This window comes from Odocoileus virginianus, chromosome 15 (genome assembly GCF_023699985.2).
Source record: "Odocoileus virginianus isolate 20LAN1187 ecotype Illinois chromosome 15, Ovbor_1.2, whole genome shotgun sequence".
NCBI lineage: Eukaryota > Metazoa > Chordata > Mammalia > Artiodactyla > Cervidae > Odocoileus > Odocoileus virginianus.
Window position 1 is genome coordinate 6497436 of NC_069688.1, and position 20813 is coordinate 6518248.

A 20813-nucleotide genomic window follows, 5' to 3' on the forward strand; every position below is an offset into this window, starting at 1 on the left:
GGACATAGTCTCCCAAGACCCTGCCAATGGCTGCACTAGTGCCTGTTCACAGGAGGACAAACACAGAAGGGAAGTAAGACAGGGATAGTCCAACCAGAACAAAGGCGCTAAGAGATCACTGGCCGGGATGGGATACAAGCAGAGACAGGAACAGAGCCGAGCGCTACTGCATCCCGACCTCCCGGCCAGTTCTCTGATCTGGAGCCTGGCCCCCTACCCGCCTCTGGATGTGGGCAGAGAGCTCTCGTCAGCAGACACCATCTTTCTTTGCAAGTGGACCAAGGAAACAGCTCCTTGAAAGCCTCTATGGGAAACTCAATGAGAGGAATAGAAACACATTGCTCGGGAGGGTTCCTAGTCCTTTGGACCCAGGCTCCCTGCCTTGGGGGCTCAGAGATTAAGGGCAGAGCTGGCAAAATCCCAAGATGCTGCCGGGAGAGGAAAGACCAAGGCAGCCGCAGACCATTCTCTTCCACTGCGCTGTCATCACCCCCAAAATATAAACCTGAGCTGCCCTACAGTCAACCCCAGCACCAGGTCCGTCAACTGGGATCAACATGTCCACATTGCTGTATTTAACACGGACAGCCGCCCAGGACCCACTGGAGTGCGCAGGGAGCTCCTCACGATGCCGTGTGGCATTTGCTGGAATTTGCTGCTGGGGCCTGCTTCCCCCCACCTGTCTAGGAGGCTCCCTAGGCTCCCAGGAATGTAGTTCTTCCCCACTCTCTAAGGTTGGAAATGGGCTAGGATGCATTTTCAGTGCATGGTCCAAAGACTCAGAGCTTCGAGGATATAATATCTTCTACACAAAGCTTCCCGAGTCCTCCCCTGCTGGGTCATGTGAAATAAGGAACTGCATGGAAGGGAATCCAGGGCCGATGCGCACGTCTTTCCATCCTGCCCGTGCCTTAGGGCGTTGTCTCCCACGTGGAGTATAGAGAGCATGCAGCAAGAAAGGACATTCATTTCTTTCTCATGCTTTAAAACATTCTGTTTTTGTGAATCTTTTATAACAATTAGTACAGGACTATGCATGTATATTATTTATACTCAAATGACTAAGCTTACTACTTTTTAACTGATGACAGACTTAATCAAAAGTAATTTGAAGAGCCTCTGCTTTCAAGAAAAGCCCAGGGCTAGTGGTGGAGAGCGACATTGTTTCAGTGTTTCCTGAGTGAAACCGTCAGTCTGGTTCAGAACCAAGTTGCAGACCCTTGAAATAAAGGGCTGAGACATAGATGAGTGCTTGGCAGAAAAGCAGAGATGGATCAGAGGCAAAATTCCTTCTTCACGGCTGTGAGTCACCCGATGGAAGCTGATAGTGACTGAGCTTTGCTGTATGCCACCTCTCAATACACACGCACACACAAATGCACACACAATGCTCTCTGTTTATACACATGCAGATGGTGTTGTTCAGCCACTAAGTCGTTTCCGACTGCAACCCCATGGACCGCAGCATGCTCGGCTCTATGGGGTTCTTCAGACAAGACTCCTAAAGTAGGTAGCCGTTTCCTTCTCCAGGGCATCTTCTTGGACCAGGGATTGAACCCATATAGCCTGAATTGGCAGTTGGATTCTTTACCACTGAGCCACCAGAGAAGCCCATACATACCTGTATAGGCATACATATATGCATGTATGTTATGGATAATGGGTACATAGGTATGATAGTAATGTTCATAATACTAAATTCATAGTATTATGAAAATACTTTTTCACACCAATGCACCTCCTGAGATAGTCCATGTTAATTGTTTGCTGTGTATCCTTTCATATAGAAATATATACAATTATACACATTTACATGTTTACAGATATACACTGTTTTTTTTTAAATATACGAATACTACCTTAATTTCACACTCCTCTATTCAACAACATATCACAGGCATCCTCAAGGCAGGAGAGATGTACCTGGTTCATTCTTTTTACGACCTGCGTTTTATATATATTCAATAGTTTGTCTGTATCTTCATTCAGTTAACCATTTCCCCGTTCATGGAAATTTGAGTTGCTTCCAATGTTTTGCTATAACAATTAATGCTGTGATTAATACCTTTATATATTAATATATCTCATCTCAAACTGGTGGTTTGTATTTCTTTTTCTTTTGCTCTAAGATAGATTCCCCCATGGGAGGTAGATTACACAAGGGAATAGAATCATCCAAAGGATGAGAGATCCCGTTCGGTTGTGTTAATGATCCTTATTTGCTGTTATTAATTCTAATGAAACTGCCTTATAGTCAATAGAGTCAGACTGAGCCAACATTGAGTGTCCTCTGTGTGTGTCATGCGCTGGGCCCACCATCCCACGCTGACAACCTAGGGGGCCGTCAGGAGCAGCTGGCCAGGGAGAGGGGGGTGGGCCAGGGGCCAGTGTGCCCGGCCCCTTCCCGGGGGTGGCCGCATCCTAGTGAGGAGTGATGGCTTCTCTGGTCTGAGCAGGAAGCGTGTGCTCAGGCAGATAAACGACCCCACGAGTCCCTCACACTTTGCTGTGTCCCCAGCAAGCCACCACAAGGCTCGAGTTTGGGCTTCCCTGCCAGACTCCCTTCATCCCCCCGCCTCTCCTTCTCCCAGCCTCCATGGGATAAGCATCCTTCGTGGGTACATGGGGTATGCACAGCCTGGAACCCTGAGGCTACAGAGCTCTGAGTCAGCCTTGCTGATAGTTTCCCACTGTGATTCATACATTCACAGATGTAGTTTCTGGATGTGTCTGTGTCTGTGTTGTTCACAACACAGCAGGTGTCTTATTTCTGAACCCCACCCCCACTACCATCTCCTAAATTCCTTACAGAGCTTTTGTACATGTAGCTTTTCAGTGACTGTCTTGAAAATAATAAGCAAGCAAGTCCATGACTCTTGACCAAGGTCTTGCTTAGGTCCAGAGTCACTGGGCCACACCCCGAGGCCCCTCCCACCTACCTTCACGGCCTTGGCTCTATTGATGAGCCCGTCGTCCTGAGAACTTCCGATGAGCAGATCCACCTTGGCCCGTGGGGCCCTCTGTAGCGCTCGGGCTGGGGCCTCTCGGAGGTACTGGCCGTCGACCACTGGACCCCAGTAGTGGAAGGGACCGCTCACAGCCAGCAGCTGCATCAGGTGCAAAGGGGTGTCATGGTTTATACAGACTTCATCCTTAAAGACTGATACTGAGACAGCCAGATGCACTGCTTCACTGGGGGCTTCCCAGGTGGCTCAGTGGTAAAGAACCCCGCCTGCCAATGCAGGAGATGCAGGAGATGAGGGTTCAGTCCCTGGGTAGAGAAGATCCCCTGGAGGAGGAAATAGCAACCCACTCCAGTAGTCTTGCCTGAAAAATCCCACAGACAGAGAAGCCTGGCAGGCTACAGTCCAAAGGGTCACAAAGAGTCAGACACGACTGAACTACTGAGCACAACACAGTTGCTTCACTTAATCAAGTCTCAGCCATAAAGAACAGCAATGCTGGCTGTTCACCCAAAGCTCTACTGGGAAATAAGAGCAATGTGGTCAGAACAGCAAGCAGGCCGGACACCAGGCCACAGTGCCGGGGTCAGGATGGCGAGTCTTCCTCGGAGCAGTGACTAGTCCCTAGGGGAACATCCCAGAACCTCCCACTGGTGTGACAACAGATCCACTGGGAGAAATGGGTAAGCCTGAGCCTGTAAGAGATACTGATCGTGGTGGTGGCCAAAGGCAGGACATGATGGGGGAAATTCATCAGCTTTAGTCATGATCCGATTAGCCCATATTTGGAGGAGCTGAGGATAAGACCTGCTCCAGGTCCATGAGTCCAGGCCCACTGCAGAAGGGATTAAAGCCTCAGCTCAGATGACAAGTTATTCTTGCTAGAGTCCCTTTGTCAATATCAGGGCCAGGCAGGGTGCCTGGGGGCTGCGAGCACTGTCTTTATACCCTGGAGAAGAAGCACCCAGCTGTCATGTCTAAGGGGCGTGGTGGCCTCACTGAACTGCAGCCCTGCCCACAGTACTCTATGTGTCACTGTGACCTGACCGGGTGATGCCACAATCCCAGCAAGAGCCTTTACAGATGTCACCTCATCTTCTTCTCCCACTCCCATCATTAACCCCACTCTGCGTGCACACTCAGTCGTGTCTGAGTCTTTGGGACCCCATGGACTGTAGCCCACCAGGCTCTTCTGTCTATGGGATTCCCCAGGCAAGAATACTGGAGTGGGTTGCCATTTTCTCCTCCAGGGGAAATCTTCCCGACCCAGGGATCAAACCCAGGTCTCCAGGGTCTCCTGCATTGGCAGGTGGATTCTTTACCACTGAGCCACCTGGGAAACCCTATTATCCCCATAGTACAGACAAAATCTGATGTAGAGACGGATCAATCCTCAGGACCTGAGTTTAGTCCATGACATACTGCAGCCCAGGCACAGCTTGGGGAACGGGTGTCAGGGAATATGCATTCGGCCCCAGCTGGTCACCAACCTGCTGCATGGCCTTAGGTGGATCCTGTCTCCTTTCTGGCCGGGTTTCCATTTGTAAAAGATCCCTCCCTCCCCAACTCACACACGAGTGCCCACCTTGGTCTGGGCATCATTGAGGATATTGGCCGGCTCCTGGAGGAGGCAGGACACCATTTCTTGGACGGATGAGCTGGGGCAGCCAACCTCCTTTGCCAAAGCAGCTGCCTGTTGCCGAGCCCTCTCCGGCCTGATGACAGCAGCTGGGGAGAGTGCAGAGCCGCCCTGGAAGAGAGAGCAGACTCAGAGCCTGAAGTCTAGATCATCTCCCACTCCCTGCTCAGCCCAGAGACCCCAGGGCCACATCAAGGCTCTGCATCCTTCTTCCAGGTGTGGGAGTCCCAGGACCCTTCCCTGCACACCCATAGGCATCCGGGAGGTCAGGGCTGATCAGTATCACATCAACATGTTGTGTGGTCTTGAATGAGTCTCCCTGGGCCTCAGGTTTCTTGCTGTGAAGTGAGAGCAGTAGACAGAGTGATCTTCAGTCCTGACTATGAACTAAGGTTGAGTGTGTGTGTGTGTATGTGTGAGTCAGCAGTCCAGTTCTTTGCAATCCCATGGACTGTAGCCCACCAGGCCCCCCTGTTCATGAAATTCTCCATGCAAGAACACTGGAGTGGGTTGCCATGTCCTTCTCCAGGGGATCTTACCAACTCAGGGATGGAAGCTGGGTCTCCTGCATTGCAGGCAGATTCTTTACCATCTGAGTCACTGGGGAAGCCTGAACTAAGGTTGCATATTGAGACAAAGAGCTGATGGTGGTTGAGCAGGGACAAAAATCAGAACTGTCCTCTGAGGAGAGGACTCTGCAAAAGGTGGGCATATCCCACTGACACCTCCTGAGGATTTGTTAAATAGCAAGATTTCCTGGCTCAGTTAAGATAGAGTCAGACTTTAAAATAGATGCCCACCTAGAAGGTGATGGAAACACAGTCATGGTGCAAGTAAATTATATCGGCAGTCATCGTAAGTCTCCGTAAAATCTTTAGGTCTCTGGGAGCATTTTCTCTCTAAGAAGGCAGGTGGTGGTTGCTAGGTCCTGGACGGTGGGTCTCTGAGCCTGGACGGTTGGTGGGGTTGAATCTTCTGCCCGGGGTAGAAGAGTTGATTTGAGCAGGGTAGGATCCTGGGGCCTGTCCTCTGTAGGTCAACCCCTCCCTCCAGCTCAGACACAGGCTGGGGCCCACCACGGAATCCGAGAAAGCCTGGGCAGGACTGCTGGCATCACTACCATTACTGACAATGCCGCCTCTAACAACAGTAACAGAACGGCCATTGACTGGGGACTTCGATTAACTTGAGTTAATCTTGTTTTATCTCATTGGGTCCTCACAATAGCTGTGTACCTTAGCAGCTGTTACTGTCTCCATTTGATAAACATGGAAATAAAGAAATAGGGAAATGAGCAGCTTAGCCAAGCACAAAAATCTTTTCAGAGGCAGAAACAGCCTGTGGCTTCAGTCAGGCTTCAGAATGTACTAGGCTCAGGAACCCAGGAAGAAAGTGGAAGGTTCTAGATCGATTCCTGGGTCAGGAAGATCCTCTGGAGAAGGGAATGGCTACCCACTCCAGTATTCTTGCCTGGAGAAATCTATGAACAGAGGAGCCTGGCAGGCTTCAGTCCAGGGGGTCATAGAGAGTCGGACATGACTGAGGACACACCCACACAATTTACTTAAGCCTCACAATCATCCCACTAGGCAGGGGGAATTATCACCTGATTTTATAGATGAGGGGATTTAAGGCACAGAGGAGCTCTGGGGGTCTCCAGTCAGACTTGCTCTGAGCTTTAGCATCTGTTAACGGGGGAAAGTCCTAACTCCAGGCTTAAGCAGTAATAAAAGTAAAACACCAGCCAACCCAGGGCCTGGAGGTCAGCAATGGTGGCAGTGAGTAGGGTCGCCATGGCTGAGTCCTCACCATCGTGAGGGACAGAGTCCCTGTGCCCTCAGGTGTGTTTCCAACGATGAAGACCACCGCAAGTGCTCACACTTAGGGGAAAACACACACACACGCACATACACACTCAAGATATTCAAAGCCAAAGCCCCATGTTCTAAATCAGCACTGAGCTGACAGACTGCCGGGGGCCAAGGTGGGCTGGCTTGACCCACAGGTAGGCTGAGAGGAGATGTGGGCTTCAGGAGGGGGCCCCCCTACTGTGTTCTACATTTTCTACAGAAATAAAAAGCCAGAGTCCCTGATATGGTGAGGAAGTGGTTAACAGCGTGGGTTACACTGATATTGCAAGATGCCTCAGAGAATGTTTTCTCTGCAAGGACTTCATTTTAATCGACCTTTCTGAAGGAAACCATGTTCTTCATGGAAAATCGGTGGTTAAACAGGCCAACGGCCGGCTCAGCCCTCACTTTGAAGCACTTGGTGGAAGACAGAACTGGGGGTGGGAGGAGGGGGTGGTAGGCAGAGAGAGGGGGCTTCGGGGGCAGAATAACCAGGTTCAAACCCCAACCCTGCCGCTCACTGATGAAGTGACCTTGGGCCAGTGAGAGACCCCCGGGGCCTCGGATTCCTCATCTGTAAATGCGGATGATGAAGCGACCTCACAGGTCACTGTGAGGATGCCCAGAGGAGGGGGCGGCGTCCTCCCCACAGAAGACAGAGAGGTCGCCGTTGCTGTGGGCACCATGGGGCTCCACAGACCCAGGGCCGGCAGCGGGGTCTCTCAGCCCACCCTGTCACACCAGCCAGCCACCCGCAGCTCTGGGCCCGGACTTTATCTAAATCTGACCTAGCTATCGAGTGGCAATGAGTTTCCGCTTGTTTTTGTTTTTTTTTTTTAACTTTAAAAATAGCACAGGGCAAAAACCACAAGTGCTGACCACTGCTTCTTCCTTCTGGAGCCTCCAAACGTGGGATGGTATCTTGACCTCAGTCAGCCACAACGGTCACTTCAGAGTCAGGATGTGCCCTTGGACGAGCGTGTGCACAGACCACATGGTCAGAGAGGCACTCACGGTACAGTCACACACACACACAAGGACACACACACACATTTACTGACACACAGAGACGCAGATAGAAAGACACACGCAGACACACTCGGAAACACACAGACACTCAGCCACACACACAGACACTCAGTCACACACACAGACACGGCAGACTCCTGACTCGGACACCTCAGTGAACCCCTCACAGGCCTTCCCCAGAAAGCAACAAGGAGCGGTAGTTTCTGTGACAAACGTGCCGTCCCAGGAGGGCCCGGGGGCCCTTCCTCTTTGGGGGGGTGAGGAGGGGGGCCCTGGGTGGCACGTGAGCCCTCCAGGACGTGCAGGCTCCTCTCACCGCCTCCCTCACCCCTCTCCGCCCACCCCCCACTGTGCATTTCTCACCCATGAGGTCGGGGTCAGGGTGGTGATGATCACTCCTGGAGAGAGAGGGGGTGAGTGGGAAGCTGGGTGCCCGCCGGGGGCACAGTGTGGAATCAAGGAGTTAATTCACGCTGAGCCCTTGTGAAGGTGCCCTGCAGGGAGACGTAACAAGGATGGTGGCAATTCTCATTTAAACAGCACTCACTATGTGTCACTGGATCCAGCATGCTGTGCTCATAAAGCTTGATTTACCCTTAAAGAGCAATCCTGCAAGGTGTGGAGGGGACTGGGTTATCTGAGCCCTACAGGTGATGAAACTCAGGGTGGATATCAAGCCACTTGCCCTGCATGTCACAGCTGGCGAGGGACAGCACTGGGATTCCAACCTAGATGGCTGGCTCCTTAGCAACCTGCTCTATCCTTATGCGTCCTCAGTCTCTGGGACTGAGTAGCCGGTCCCTTTCCATCCCTGTGTGAATGTGAGGTCAAAGCAAAGTGGAAAGGCATGGCTCCGGGGTTTGGGCCCACCAGGGTTTTGACCCCAACTCTGCCTGTGGCCATCTTGCCAATTCCCTTTGTCATGCTGGGCTTCCGGCTCCTGATCTGAAAAGTGGGGCTATTTTCATGAACATTCACAGAGCTGGTATGTGGATTAAATAAAATAATGGAAGCCAATTACCTAACACGGAATTATCATTCAGTAAAGTTAGTTGTAATGATCATGATGGATATTGTTATCCACATGTTTAACTCCTATAATTTGACTTATTCTCAAGTCACTTAAGCCTGTGGTTACATACCAAGTGACAGGTAGCAAGTCCCTTGTGATCTCTGTCCTGGGGTTCTGCTCAGGTTCACTTCCTGCTTGTTGAAAACATGGACTGTATCCAGCAGGATACACATATTAGTGGCCTTAACATGAGGCTCTCCATCATCAGGGTTAAGAGAACAAGCAGAAATTCATGTGCTTTCAAAGTTCAGAGCGGGAAGAGATTTCTGGGCATGAGAGTGGTCCAGAGGAAGCTGCCCAGACTTAGGACTTGAATGGGCTTTGATGGGAGGAAGGGATTAGAGAAAAAGAAAGAGAGCAGGTGGCCACTCTTGGGGGAGTGGGCAGGGATGGCAGGTGAATCCAGGGGTCTGAGTGATCACCCCAGGGAGCTAAGTGGGTTGGGAGCTGGTTTCAGGAATCCCAGAATCCCCAAATTAGGACTTCAGTCAGTTCAGTCACTCAGTCATGTCTGACTCTGCAACCCCATGGACTACAACACACTAGGCTTCCCCGTCTACTACCAACTCCCGGAGCTCGCTTAAACTCATGTCCATTGAGTCAGTGATGCCATCCAATCATCTCATCCTCTGTCATCCCCTTCTTCTCCTGCCTCAGTCTTTCCCAGCATCAGGGTCTTTTCCAGTGAGTCAGTTCTTCCCATCAGGTGACCCAAGTATTGGAGTTTCAGCTTCAGCATCAGTCCTTCCAATGAACACCCAGGACTGATCTCCTTTAGGATGGACTGGTTGGATCTCCTTGCACTACAAGGGACTCTCAAGAGTTTTCTCCAACACCACAGTTCAAAAGCATCAATTCTTCGGCGCTCAGCTTTCTTTATGGTCCAACTCTCACATCCATACACGACTATTTGAAAAACCGTAGCTTTGGCTAGACAGAACTTTGTTGGCAAAGTAATGTCTCTGCTTTTTAATATGTTGTCTAGATTGGTCATAGCTTTAAAATTAGGACTTAGAACTCAGGAAAAGAGGTACTGAATGAGTTAGCCAGCAACTGTGTAAGTGAATGGATGGATGAATTGATGGATGGATTAGTTGTTTCTCCTGAGTAAGAGAGGCATGTGCACAGGGAGGAAGTGAGGAACAAATGTGGGAGAGCTGTAAATTCAGCCTAAGCAAGATAGGAAATTAGAAAGCAGTAAACCCCGGGAAACAGGCAGGTATCCCCCAGGCAACAAGCAGTTAGTAAAGGCTTCTGAACGGGGTGTGACAGAAGGTATTTTAGGAATATTCTTGGGTCATTTATTTTTGCATCTCAGTGCTGAAAATGGTGCATAGCACTCAGTAGCCCCTGAGCAAACGAGCATCGAAGCCTCTGGAAGATGAAAAATTCTGATGGCAGAGGCTGAACGGGTATGCCCTTGCCACCAGAACCTAGCACAAAGCTTGGTGCACCGCAGGCCTTCGCTAAAGACTGGTGGGCAGAATGGAACTCAAGTGAATGGCTGGATGGTTGACTGACCGCCGCGTGGGATGAACAGGAGAGGTCCTGTCTGAAGCAGGGATTCCAACAGAGGCTTGTGTGGGTGGAGGAGAGAGGGGTGAGGCATGAACCAGAACATCACTGCCACTGCGCTGCATCGGACCCTCTCCTGGGAACGCACCCAAACCTGGAAACTCGCCACCAGAACATCATGGACTAGCTGGGTTTATTGTTACTGTTTGGTCTCTAAGTCATGTCCAGCTCTTTTGTGATGCCACAGACTATAGCCCACCAGGGTTTTCTGTTCATGGGATTTCCCAGGCAAGAACACTGAAATGGGTTGCAATTTTCTTCCCAACTAATCAAACTCTCATCCCCTGCATTGCAGGCAGATTCTTTCTACCATTGAGCCACCTGTGAAGCCCCCTAGCTGGACTGGGGGACATCACTGAGGCAGACAACTCGGAAAGAATTCTGCAAGCTAAAGCAAGAGACAGATTTCAAAAAAAAAAAAAAAAATCTTCTGTACATGCAAGTTAGTATTAATATTGCTTTTAATCTTTTCTACACTGAAATCATCTTCTTTTCTTGATCCCTAAAAGCATGAGTTTCACTCTGATTTGTAACACTTTGATTTTGGCAAAATTTCAGTCAAAGGGATGATAATTAACACAACTTTCATCCTGAGACCCTAGTCCTCGGGGCATCAGAGCACACTTCCCCCTTCCTCTGCTTCTTCGGAATCAGCAGTTCTTGGTTTTAGTTGGTGGGAACCCAGGGAATTTGGATGAAGGGAAAAAGGGGTATCTTAACCCTTGTTGGAGAACTAAATGGCAGCCCACTCCAGAACTCTTTTCTAGAGAATTTCATGGACAGAGGAGCCTGGCAGACTACAAGGATGGGGTCGCAAAGAGTCAGACATGACTTAGCGACTCACACACATATCCCTTATTAGTGTCCTTTGAATATTAGACAAAGTGATGCCCTTGAAGCATCTTAACACCAACTGCAGGGATGAATTATAGCCTAGGAGAGCTTGTGAAAGACAAAGCTCTGTGAGTGCTGCTTCTCTTGTGGAGAAATGTGTGTGCACAAAATACATCACCTCTCCAAGCCTCAGCGACCTCCACTATAAAGCACTGGCCTCACAGTCTTGCTGCCAGAGGTATCAAGTATGCTGGTGGGGAGCTCAGCAGGGGGCCGGTGCAGGGCAAGCGAACGCCCCACTGGCTCCCCCTCCTGCTATTCCTCTTAGTACTATGGGACACGCCATAGTAGGACACGCCAGCCTTTCACTGACTAATTCTGAATTGCTGTGCCCTTTAAAACTTTGAAAACAACTCCCAGTGTGGAAAAAGTGGGGTAGAAATTTGTGAATCAGGGCCGATGGCAAGAATCAGAACATGCAGGAAAAACAAGCAGCCCAGTTCCTCTGAGGAGCAAGGAACTGAGAGGAGGCTTCCCAGCCTGTCTGCTTCCTCCCTGACATAGGACCCCTGCTGGGCCCTCCTCACCCTCTCTTCGCCTTCCATCTCTCCACCTTTAAAGTACACAACTTTTAAAGGGAGGTGGAAGAGAAGGAACATTTTATAAAGTAACTTCTTAGAGCCAGGTCATTCCTGCACATTTTCTCATGTGATCCTAGCAACAGTCCTACATGGATTACCATCCCCACTTTACAGATGGAGAGATTGAGGCCCAGATGGGCAAGTACTTTGTTCAAGGTCTTGGGACTGAAAGCAGTAGAGCCAGGGTTATAAAGCTTGTACTCTCTCCCCTACACTGTCCTACCTACAGGCAGAGACAAGAGCTCAGTCCATCACACTCTTGCTTTCCACTACACTCAGGAGTGGCTGATGGGTGGTGATTTGTAAACAAGACGTTTGCAAGGTGGTCAGAACAGAGAGAGGAAAGGCAGGGAGGGCCTGGCTTCACCCGCAGCAGGAGTGCCGAATGGGAAACAGTCTCACAGGACGGCTTGTAAAGGTCCCTCCCTTGTCGTGACCTCATTATGTCTGCGGCATGGAAAAGCCACCCTGAGACCAACCAGAACCCACCCTGGGTCACTGTGATGAGCATTACAAGTGTCCCACATTCCGTTTTATATACAGTGTTCGCTCAGACCATCTCAACACTCCAACCCACCTGATGAAGTAGGAAGAACCAATATTATTTTAAAAGGAAATACATTACTTATTTAATCACTCTTTTTGTACATTCCGTACCTCATTCCAAAAAGAAATTGGGATATACTCAGGAAAGAATGTCAACAAAGTTTAGTAAACTGTCTGTACAGATGAAAGAGGTTAAGAAGCCAGATTTTCTGGCCCCAAGATGCTGTGGTTTTCCCATGCTGTCATGCTGCCTTGATGGAGGGCAGGGGTCCTGTATAGTCCACAGGCATCCTGACTCCCTCATCTCCCCATCGCCTATCACTCCACCAGCTTCCTTGGGTAGTCCAACTTTATCAGTTCCCTGAGTCCCCTGTTAATTCAACATGAGGGACTGATGAGTGATTTTTTGGACTTTTTGTAGTTTTCAAAATATTCTAACTTTTCTCCAAAGAATTTTTATAACATTTAATTAGACCAAATCTTAATTACATTGAAAAGAGTAATTCCATACTAAAATATAACCTGACTCTTGTTGAGAGGAAAGCAGGCATACCCACTGATCTGCGGACAAGTGGCAAGGTCAAGACCACCTAAGAACACGGGGATAGAGGTGGGGCAGAAGGAAGACCAGCGTGGGCAGAGGGAGGTGATCCTGACCAGTGGGTGTGGTCCCCAGAACAAGCCTCAGTGGCATCACATCCCAAGTTTGCCAAAATGGCAATCCTTTTCACACCTAGAAAAAGGCCAGCGTGCATTGTCCCACAGCCTCCAGTGTCACCTCGGTTCCTGTTGTTTAGTCGCTCAGCCATGTCTGACTCCTTGAGACCCCATGGACTGTAGCTCGAAGTGCTCCTCTGTCCGTGGGATCGCCTAGGCAAGAATACTGAAATGGTTTTACCATTTCCTCCTCCAGAGGATCTTTCCAACCCAGGGATCGAACCCACGTCTCCTGCACTGCAGGTGGATTTTTTGACCACTGAACCAGCAGGGAAACCCAATTTGTCACCTTTGTTTAGTTAAAGGTAAAAGAGCAACTTTTGCAATTTTAAAGCAAAAATAGCACAGAAATCTATGGTAGAAAATAAAGATGGGCAAAACAATGGAAACTTAAATACAATTTTCTGAGTCAAGGAGCAATGACTGTGAGATATTGTTAGCCTCTCAGCATGTCTCTTCTGTGTGTGTGTGTGTCTATTTGTATATTTATATGTAGGGAATAAATTAGATCATACTGATTTTAAACTTGTCTTTTTCACCTCTCTGTCCATTGTGCATATCCTTCTGTGCTGGTAACTAGCCATTTATGAGACTTTCTAATGTCAACAGCGCACATAGGGTATTCAGGCTGTTAGGGAGAGAGTCACGGACAAGTTAGGAGGGCCTGCAGGGCTCACTTGAACGCAAAGCACAGCTCTGATTATTGGTACTTTTTGATCTGGACTCTTCCTTCATCTGTAAGAAGGAGTATAATGATGCCAAGAGCTTCTCTAGAAAACCTCAGAGAGGATAACTGACTTGCCCCAAATCCTCTACTGTTACCGAGTTGGATTCAGGAAGCTTTTCTTCCAAGCCATCTCATCACCCAGCCCTGCTATGCCAAAGGGAGCAGGGGACCAGGCTACCGTCCGCTCTCAACCTCCCTTCTCCTGACATCTCTGGCAAACACTCCTTCCCACGTGGCTCGGTGACAAATCGCCTCTGCTACCTGTGGCTGTGCTGTGGGGAGGCCCTGCCCAGGCGTCCGCTGGGGGCGGCCTTCCAGGCCCGGGGCGCCTCCCAGGCACTTGTCAGCCTTGGCTTTGCCCCTTTAGAACCACGCTCACTCTCCTGTCCTGCTTGTCCTCCATGCTCTTGGAAACTTGACAAAATGCCTTTTTTTTCCCGCCCATCTGTCATGAGCATTACATCTAACGGCCTCTGTCCCCTTCTGCCTGTCAGAAACCATTTAAACGCTTGGCACTCGAAACGTACTGCTGTCCCAGGCCAAGCTATTGCCCTTTAAAAGGTTCACCCTGACGGATGGCCAAGGCAACGGCCGCCTTCTGATTTTGAAGGCTGGGAAAGGCAGGCTCCTGAAGCTGCCCCTCTGTTCTCAAAGAGCAGCTCACACACGTAGTGGGGAAGTGTCGCCTTTGAAAAATAATTTCCAAACCACAACTTATAAAAGTGCCTAGGTGCCCAGATGTTTCCGTCCAGCCATTGCTCCCGTGGCTTCGTTTCAGGGACCAGCTGATTTAGAGCGAACGCCTAGGACAGCTGAGACTGTATGGAGGCGAGGGCAAGTCTTAGACTCGGGAGGCCGGCCCGGACTTTCCCACATCCTCATGCTTTGGCTTTGAACAGATTAGTCACTTCTTCAAGCCTCAGTTCCCTCGGCCTTACAGCCTTGCTGCCAGAGCTTTAGGAAGTTTGGAGGGTGAGAACTCAGCACGGGGCTGCACGCAGAGCGAATGCCTCTCTGGCTCCCACTCCTTCAGCTCCTCTTGGTTCTCCCAGTGGGACACGCCAGCCCTTCACTAATCCTACGTTGTCATGCTTTTAAAAAACTTGTAAAGCAAAATCAGCGTAGAGAAGTGGTAACAACACAGACTAAGCAAAAAGAAAGACTTTTTTTGACAGTTCAAGACTCTGCTCTTAGCGGCCATGTCTTGCTGGGCAAATCAGTTAACTTTACCCTATCCATTTTGTGAAGTTGGGATTTTAGTTTACTTTTTAACTTTTTTCCCATGTGCTGCACAGTGGGTTCTTGATGGTTATCCATTCTAAACATAGCAGTGTGTACATGTCCATCCTAAAGAAAGAAAGAAAGTGAAGTAGCTCAGTCGTGTCCGACTCTTTGCGACCCCATGGACTATAGCCTACCAGGCTCCTCCACCCATAGGATTTTCCAGGCAAGAGTACTGGAGTGGGTTGCTATTTCCTTCTCTAGGGGATCTTCCCAACCCAGGGATTGAACTCAGGTCTCCCACACTGCAGGCTGACACTTTACCGTCTGAACCACCAGGGAAGTCACACACGTCCATCCTAAACTGCTTAACTATTCCTTCCTCCCAGCTTTCCCCTGGCACCCATAAGTTCTCTAAGCCTGTGAGTCTCTTTCTGTTTTGTAAGTTCATTTGTATCATTTCTTTTTAGATTCCACATATAAAGGATGTCATATGATATTTCTCCGTCTCTGACTTACTTCACTCAGTATGACAATCTCTAGGCCCATCCATGTTGCTACAAATGGTGTTATTTCATTCTTTTTAATGGCTGAGTAATAGTCCATTGTGTCGCCTTTATGCCTCCCTCTGTCGATAAACATTTAGGCTGCTTCCCTGTCTCGGCTACTATAAACAGTGCTGTAGTGAGCACGGGTGCAGGTATCCTTTCACATCATGCCTTTCTCTGAATATATGCCCAGGACTGGGACTGCAGGGTCATATGGTAGCTCTGTTTTTAGGTCTATTTTTGAGGAACTTCCTTACTTTCTCCACAGCAGCTGTACCAATTTACATAGTGGGGTATTTTATTCATCCCTCTGGTTTTATGGATCAGTATACAAAAATAACTGTAGCTGGTGGCAGGTCTGGGGGTGGGGGGTTAGCCAGCACTTGCCCAGGGCTATATTCCCACGTCTAATATCAAGGTGGAAAGAGAAGTGAGGGGCACGGTGGGAATTTCTGGCCCAGGGGAAGCTGGCCTGAAACTGCAGCCTGGCTGCTCTGCCCCACGGGAGGGACTGAGCTCTTGTTTTTTCGCTAAGTGTGACTCTGAGGTCAGCCATGGCTGACTATTTGAACTATGCCTCCAAATATGAGCATCTAGATAGTAGGCGGCTTCCCAAGTGGCTCAGTGGTAAAGAACCCACCTGTCAAAGCAGGAGATGTGGGTTCAATCCGAGTCAGGAAGATCCCCTGGAGAAGGAAATGGCAACCCACTCCAGTATTCTTTTTTTTTTTTTTTTTAGTTGGAGGCTAATTACTTTACAATATTGTAGTTGTTTTTGTCATACATTGACAAGAATCAGCCATGGTTTTGCATGTATTCCCCATCCCGATCCCCCCTCCCACCTCCCTCTCTACCCGATCCCTCTGGGTCTTCCCAGTGCACCAGGTCCCAGCACTTGTCTCATGCATCCAACCTGGGCTGGTGATCTGTTTCACCCTAGATAATATACATGTTTCGATGCTGTTCTCTTGAAACCCACTCCAGTATTCTTGCCGGGGAAATCCCATGGACAGAGGAGCGTGGCAGGCCACAGTCCATGGGATTGCAAAAGAGCTGGACACAACTTAGCGACTTAACAACAAGAAGACAGTAGGGCCCAGCCCAGATGTCTAGGAGTGAGAAAGCCTTGTCTGGCTGCTGGTTTCCTTCCTGTCACCTGCAATCACCTCCCTCTGTCCATCTCCTCCTTTCCTTCCTGGACGAGGTGGCACTGATCAGCTCCTGGGGAGAAAGGGCTTCCCGGGCTGCCCTGGAGAAGCACAGTGTGTGTGTAAGTTCTGAGACTCTGGCGGGTGTGGATGGTCTTGTGTGTGCAGAAGGGGAACTGGCTGGGGGACAGGGTGGCCTCTCCGGGGCCAGTGTCAGCAGGAAGGGTGACCGGGGCCGCAGGGACTGGGGATGCCTCTGTCAGAGGGAGCAGAGCAGAGAGGAGGGCCGTGGCCCGGCTCTGGTCAGACATCCCTGGAGGGGGCGCCTCGGGAAGAGGCTGGACTGGGAGACAGGGCACTGACCCAGAAGGTGTTCCTGGGTGCCCAGCACAAAGGTCCAGGTGAGAGGCCGCCCTGGGGAGATCAGTCACGGGGGCTGGCCTCAGGTTCTGGGCTGGAGGCCCTGTGCTGGCCACAGCGGTGGGGAGGCGGGAGGGCCCCCACCGGAAGTGGAAGGTCTAGGGCTCCCACCTCATGTCCCGGAGGCGGCATGGAGCGCCTGAGGGCAAACCGTCTGTGCATCCAGCTGGACTGAAACCCGCGACCCTGGCCTGTCCTGGCGGCTGTCCTTCAGACTTGAGCCTCACACCCACACCCTCCCACACTTGGCCGTGTGTGTTCAGAGGGGCCCTGCATTTTCCACGGCCCACTTCCTTATCCTGTATTAGCTCTAGCTAACGGGTGTGTGGTCTGAGCTTAGCCCCCTCCCCGCAACAAGGGTAGCCCTCTCAGGCCCTGGGCCCATCACTCTGTCTGACCCTCTCCCCAAACTCCCCCTTGTGAACAGCCCAGGGGACTCTTGCTAAGGTGTGATGCATCGGTATAAACTAAATAAGTCTGCTTCTGAACCTCTGCCCCAGCTGAGCACCTGGAGTCCATGTCACATCACTTGCAATAACACTATCCCCTTCAAATTCATCAGGCAAAAACAAATATACATTTTCATACAGTGTAGAAAAAGAATGGACAGAGCTTGGGCTTTGGGGTTGGAGAAATCTTACTGAATCTTGAACTGACAACTTGGTAAGTGGTTCTACTACTGGAGTTTCAGTTTCTCCACCTGTAAAATGGGTACATAATAGTGTCTCCAGGTACAGCGTCAAAAGCATGGACCATGAGTGCATTATTAGTGCACATGCAAGGACAGTATCTCCTCCTCCTACCAGCTGTGTGTACTTAGGAAAGCTACTTAAATCCCCCGTGCCTCAGTTTCCTCAAGTGTAAAATGAGGGTAAGAAGAATATTTCAGTAGATTGTTGTGATGAATTGATGAGGTAAAAGGTAATATGCTTACATGGGTTAGGTTTCCCATGAATGGTAGCCAATATTAAGCTCAGAATTGATATTTCAAAGAGCTCTAGCAAGAATGAAATGGAATAACAGGTTTGAAAAATACTTCAGAACCTGTACAGCACTGTCAGAGATTCAGTTATTATGATTTATAATATTATTGCTACTCAAACTCAAATTTAAAAAATAGTCAAATCTTCTCCAATCTAAAGAAAGCTTTGGGGATTGCAGTTCTGTATTGGCCAAGGATATTTTAAGCAGCTGGGCTTGTCTATCTTCTGTCCCTGCCTGGCGGCCCCGTGCTGCTGGGTGTAATTAGTCGTGGCTCTGTGGGTGATGAAGCAAAGGCTGGCTGACAATTTCACACCCACCAGTGGCTTGGAAACGGATGATACCATTCTAAATTGCATTAAGGCCAGTTTTGAGCTTGTTCTTTAGATGACAACCAGAGAATCTTGTTTTGACTGGAAAGCCTATCTCACAGAAGTATTAAGGCATCATAAAATGTGAGATAAGTTAGCAAGGGGAGTTTAATAAAAGCCATCATCATGCTATGAGAGATGGTAACCTCATTTTGTGCTGTTAAAGCATATTTGGAGGTGTTTGGACAAGTTTAATTGTGATTATTGTTGATGAGATGAAAATACAGGGGTGAAGCAATGGAGAGGCCTGACTCTACTCATGTTCAGGAGCTAATCAGAGAGGCCTTATCTCTAGCGTTCATCCAGCTCTTCCTATCAACTCTGGGGCACAGCCAGTTCTGCTGCCAGAAGCTAGTTCTTCACCAGGATAACTCCATGGGCATCTGTGAGTACTTCCTGAATGCAAGATGCTGCACGGAATTTGAAGATGATTAAGGCCTGGAGTAGGAAATGGCAAACCCACTCCACGGTTCTTGCCTGGAGAATGTCATGGACAGAGGAGCCTGTCGCGCTGAAGTCCATGGAATCACAAAGAATCAGACATGACTGAACACGCACACTTGAGGCCCTGAACAAAGTGTGTAATCTAGAGGGAGGGGAATTTCTCTGTCTTTCTGGTTTTTTTTGTTTTAAACTCTCACTTCCCCCATCCCACCCTCCAGTTTTCCCTCCGCTCTGCCCTTTCTTCCTCCTAGCAAATATCTGACAGTTACTCTGGCCCTGCAAGGTGCTAATGCTAGGTGTCAATCACTGACAAAACAGGTAGCCTCCGGCCTTCATGGATCTTAACAGTTTTCAGAAGATAGAGCAACACAGAGGTGGGAAAGGGGAGGTATTAGAGAAACTCTTGAAGAGCTTCCCTTCAAAGGGCCTGATACCACCTGATGCCACCATGTACCAAATCCTATTTCTCTTGGTAAGACTGCCTCTTGCCTTCGTCCTAAGTGAAATTCACAAGGATCTCTGTGCCCTTCCTGGTTCAACTATACATTTGAACCAAGAAAAGATAACCTGTGATGTCTCAAAACTCCTTGTTAAGAATTCTCTTTGTTTAGAAATGATCCTTGTCTCCCTCTTTATGTTTCTATTAGAGTTCTGGTCTCCCAAACAGGGTGTATAAGACAATCCATTGGTGCACAGGAAGAAATTTCCAAGATATTTACCTATAAATATAATTTAGGTAGTCTTATTCTTTTAAAACATGTTTATAATGTATGTTTTAGTACAGTCATCTGTGAATATAATTAATGACTGTGTATATAAAAGATGACTAAATGTGCACATACAGGGAATGCTTACTCAAACTCACTCAAAACTTTGTTTTACTGTCATGATCAACCAGCTTGGAGACGAGAACACTTGCACTCGAGAACAGGAAGAGGCCCTTTCCTCAGTGAACGGAAGGAAACAGAGATGAACGAGGATGCCCCCATGTGCCGTAGTGTTTGCTCCACCGGTGGGAATAAAAGGACCAGCAAACCTCTTGCCTCTAGGGCAGTCACGGGGCATTCTGGCAAAAGGCTCCACTGCAGACAGATGGCACCACTTTTGTTATCCCTCCTCCCCATCAGGGCCCCACGGTCGGAGCCAGTCTGGGGAACAGGCCGTTCAGACAGCCGAGGAACCTCAGCTAAGACCAGAGGACAAAAGCAGGCAGGGGAGAGGGCTTGGCCGCCCCCCCACCCCCCCCCCCACCCCCCCTACTGCAGAGGGTAGAGAGAATATGAGTCCTTCTGTCAGGCTCTGAGTCTCTAGGAGGAAAGGATCAAGCCTCGGCTGGCCCGGACTGGAGACTCACTCCTGATTCTGGCAGATCCTAGAATGAGGGGAACAGCAGGAGTAAATCAGCAGCACAGCCAACAGAGCCTGCCAGGCAGTGGAAGGAAGTGGAAGTCACTGAGATGGCAGGTCAAAGCAGTGAGGACCAGGGACGAATCAACACAAAGGCCACGCACAGTGAGGGAAGTGGGGGTGGAAGGCTGGGGCAGAGCTGGGCTGAGACTGAGCTGACCCGAGGGGCTCAGCTTGTCAGCCTGTTCCAGGAGCACCGAGAGGGAAGAGGCGATCACAGGCGGGGGAGGGCCAGCACGTGGCCGATACTGACATCACTTCCAACTCCAGACAAGACGCAACTTACCATCCCACAAAGAGAAAACACAAGAAGGGACCCATGGACTGTCCTGGCCAGCACTGCCAAATGTGTAGCCTTAGTGGACTTCACTCATGTTCAAGGTTAAGCTGAACATCACCCAGGTCCATCGAGCCTGGGGGCCACTGCAACATTCTGAACCATTTCCTTTAGTTTCCCTCATCACAACACCCCCACCGTGCTGCCAAGTCATCGTGGTTCATCCCTGGTCCTTGTTCGCTGACCTTTCAGATGGCAGGACATGAGTCCCAGTCACCCTGGTGCCCCCTGAGCTTAGCCTCATGGTTGTCATGAAGCTAATAGTTACTCAGTACAATACTCAATATTCATTTAAATAAAGAAATACCTGTTAGATCTAGAAAAGAAAAGAGTTTGCATCTTC

The 20813-nt window shown here is 49.5% G+C and overlaps 2 protein-coding genes across 2 annotated transcripts in view; one reads left to right on the forward strand and one right to left on the reverse strand.

Moving 5' to 3' along the window:
• TG (thyroglobulin) overlaps window positions 1–20813 on the reverse strand; it is a 238090-nt gene that overhangs the window by 34862 nt on the left and 182415 nt on the right. Inside the window, exons 42-43 of the mRNA XM_070476976.1 lie at window positions 4549–4713; window positions 2940–3107 (exon numbers count right to left, since the gene is read on the reverse strand). Of these exons, the coding sequence (XP_070333077.1) occupies window positions 2940–3107; window positions 4549–4713 (333 nt within the window). The remainder of the gene's footprint in view (window positions 1–2939; window positions 3108–4548; window positions 4714–20813) is intronic.
• Window positions 1–20813, forward strand: part of SLA (Src like adaptor) — a 65235-nt gene that overhangs the window by 3721 nt on the left and 40701 nt on the right. The window lies entirely within an intron of this gene.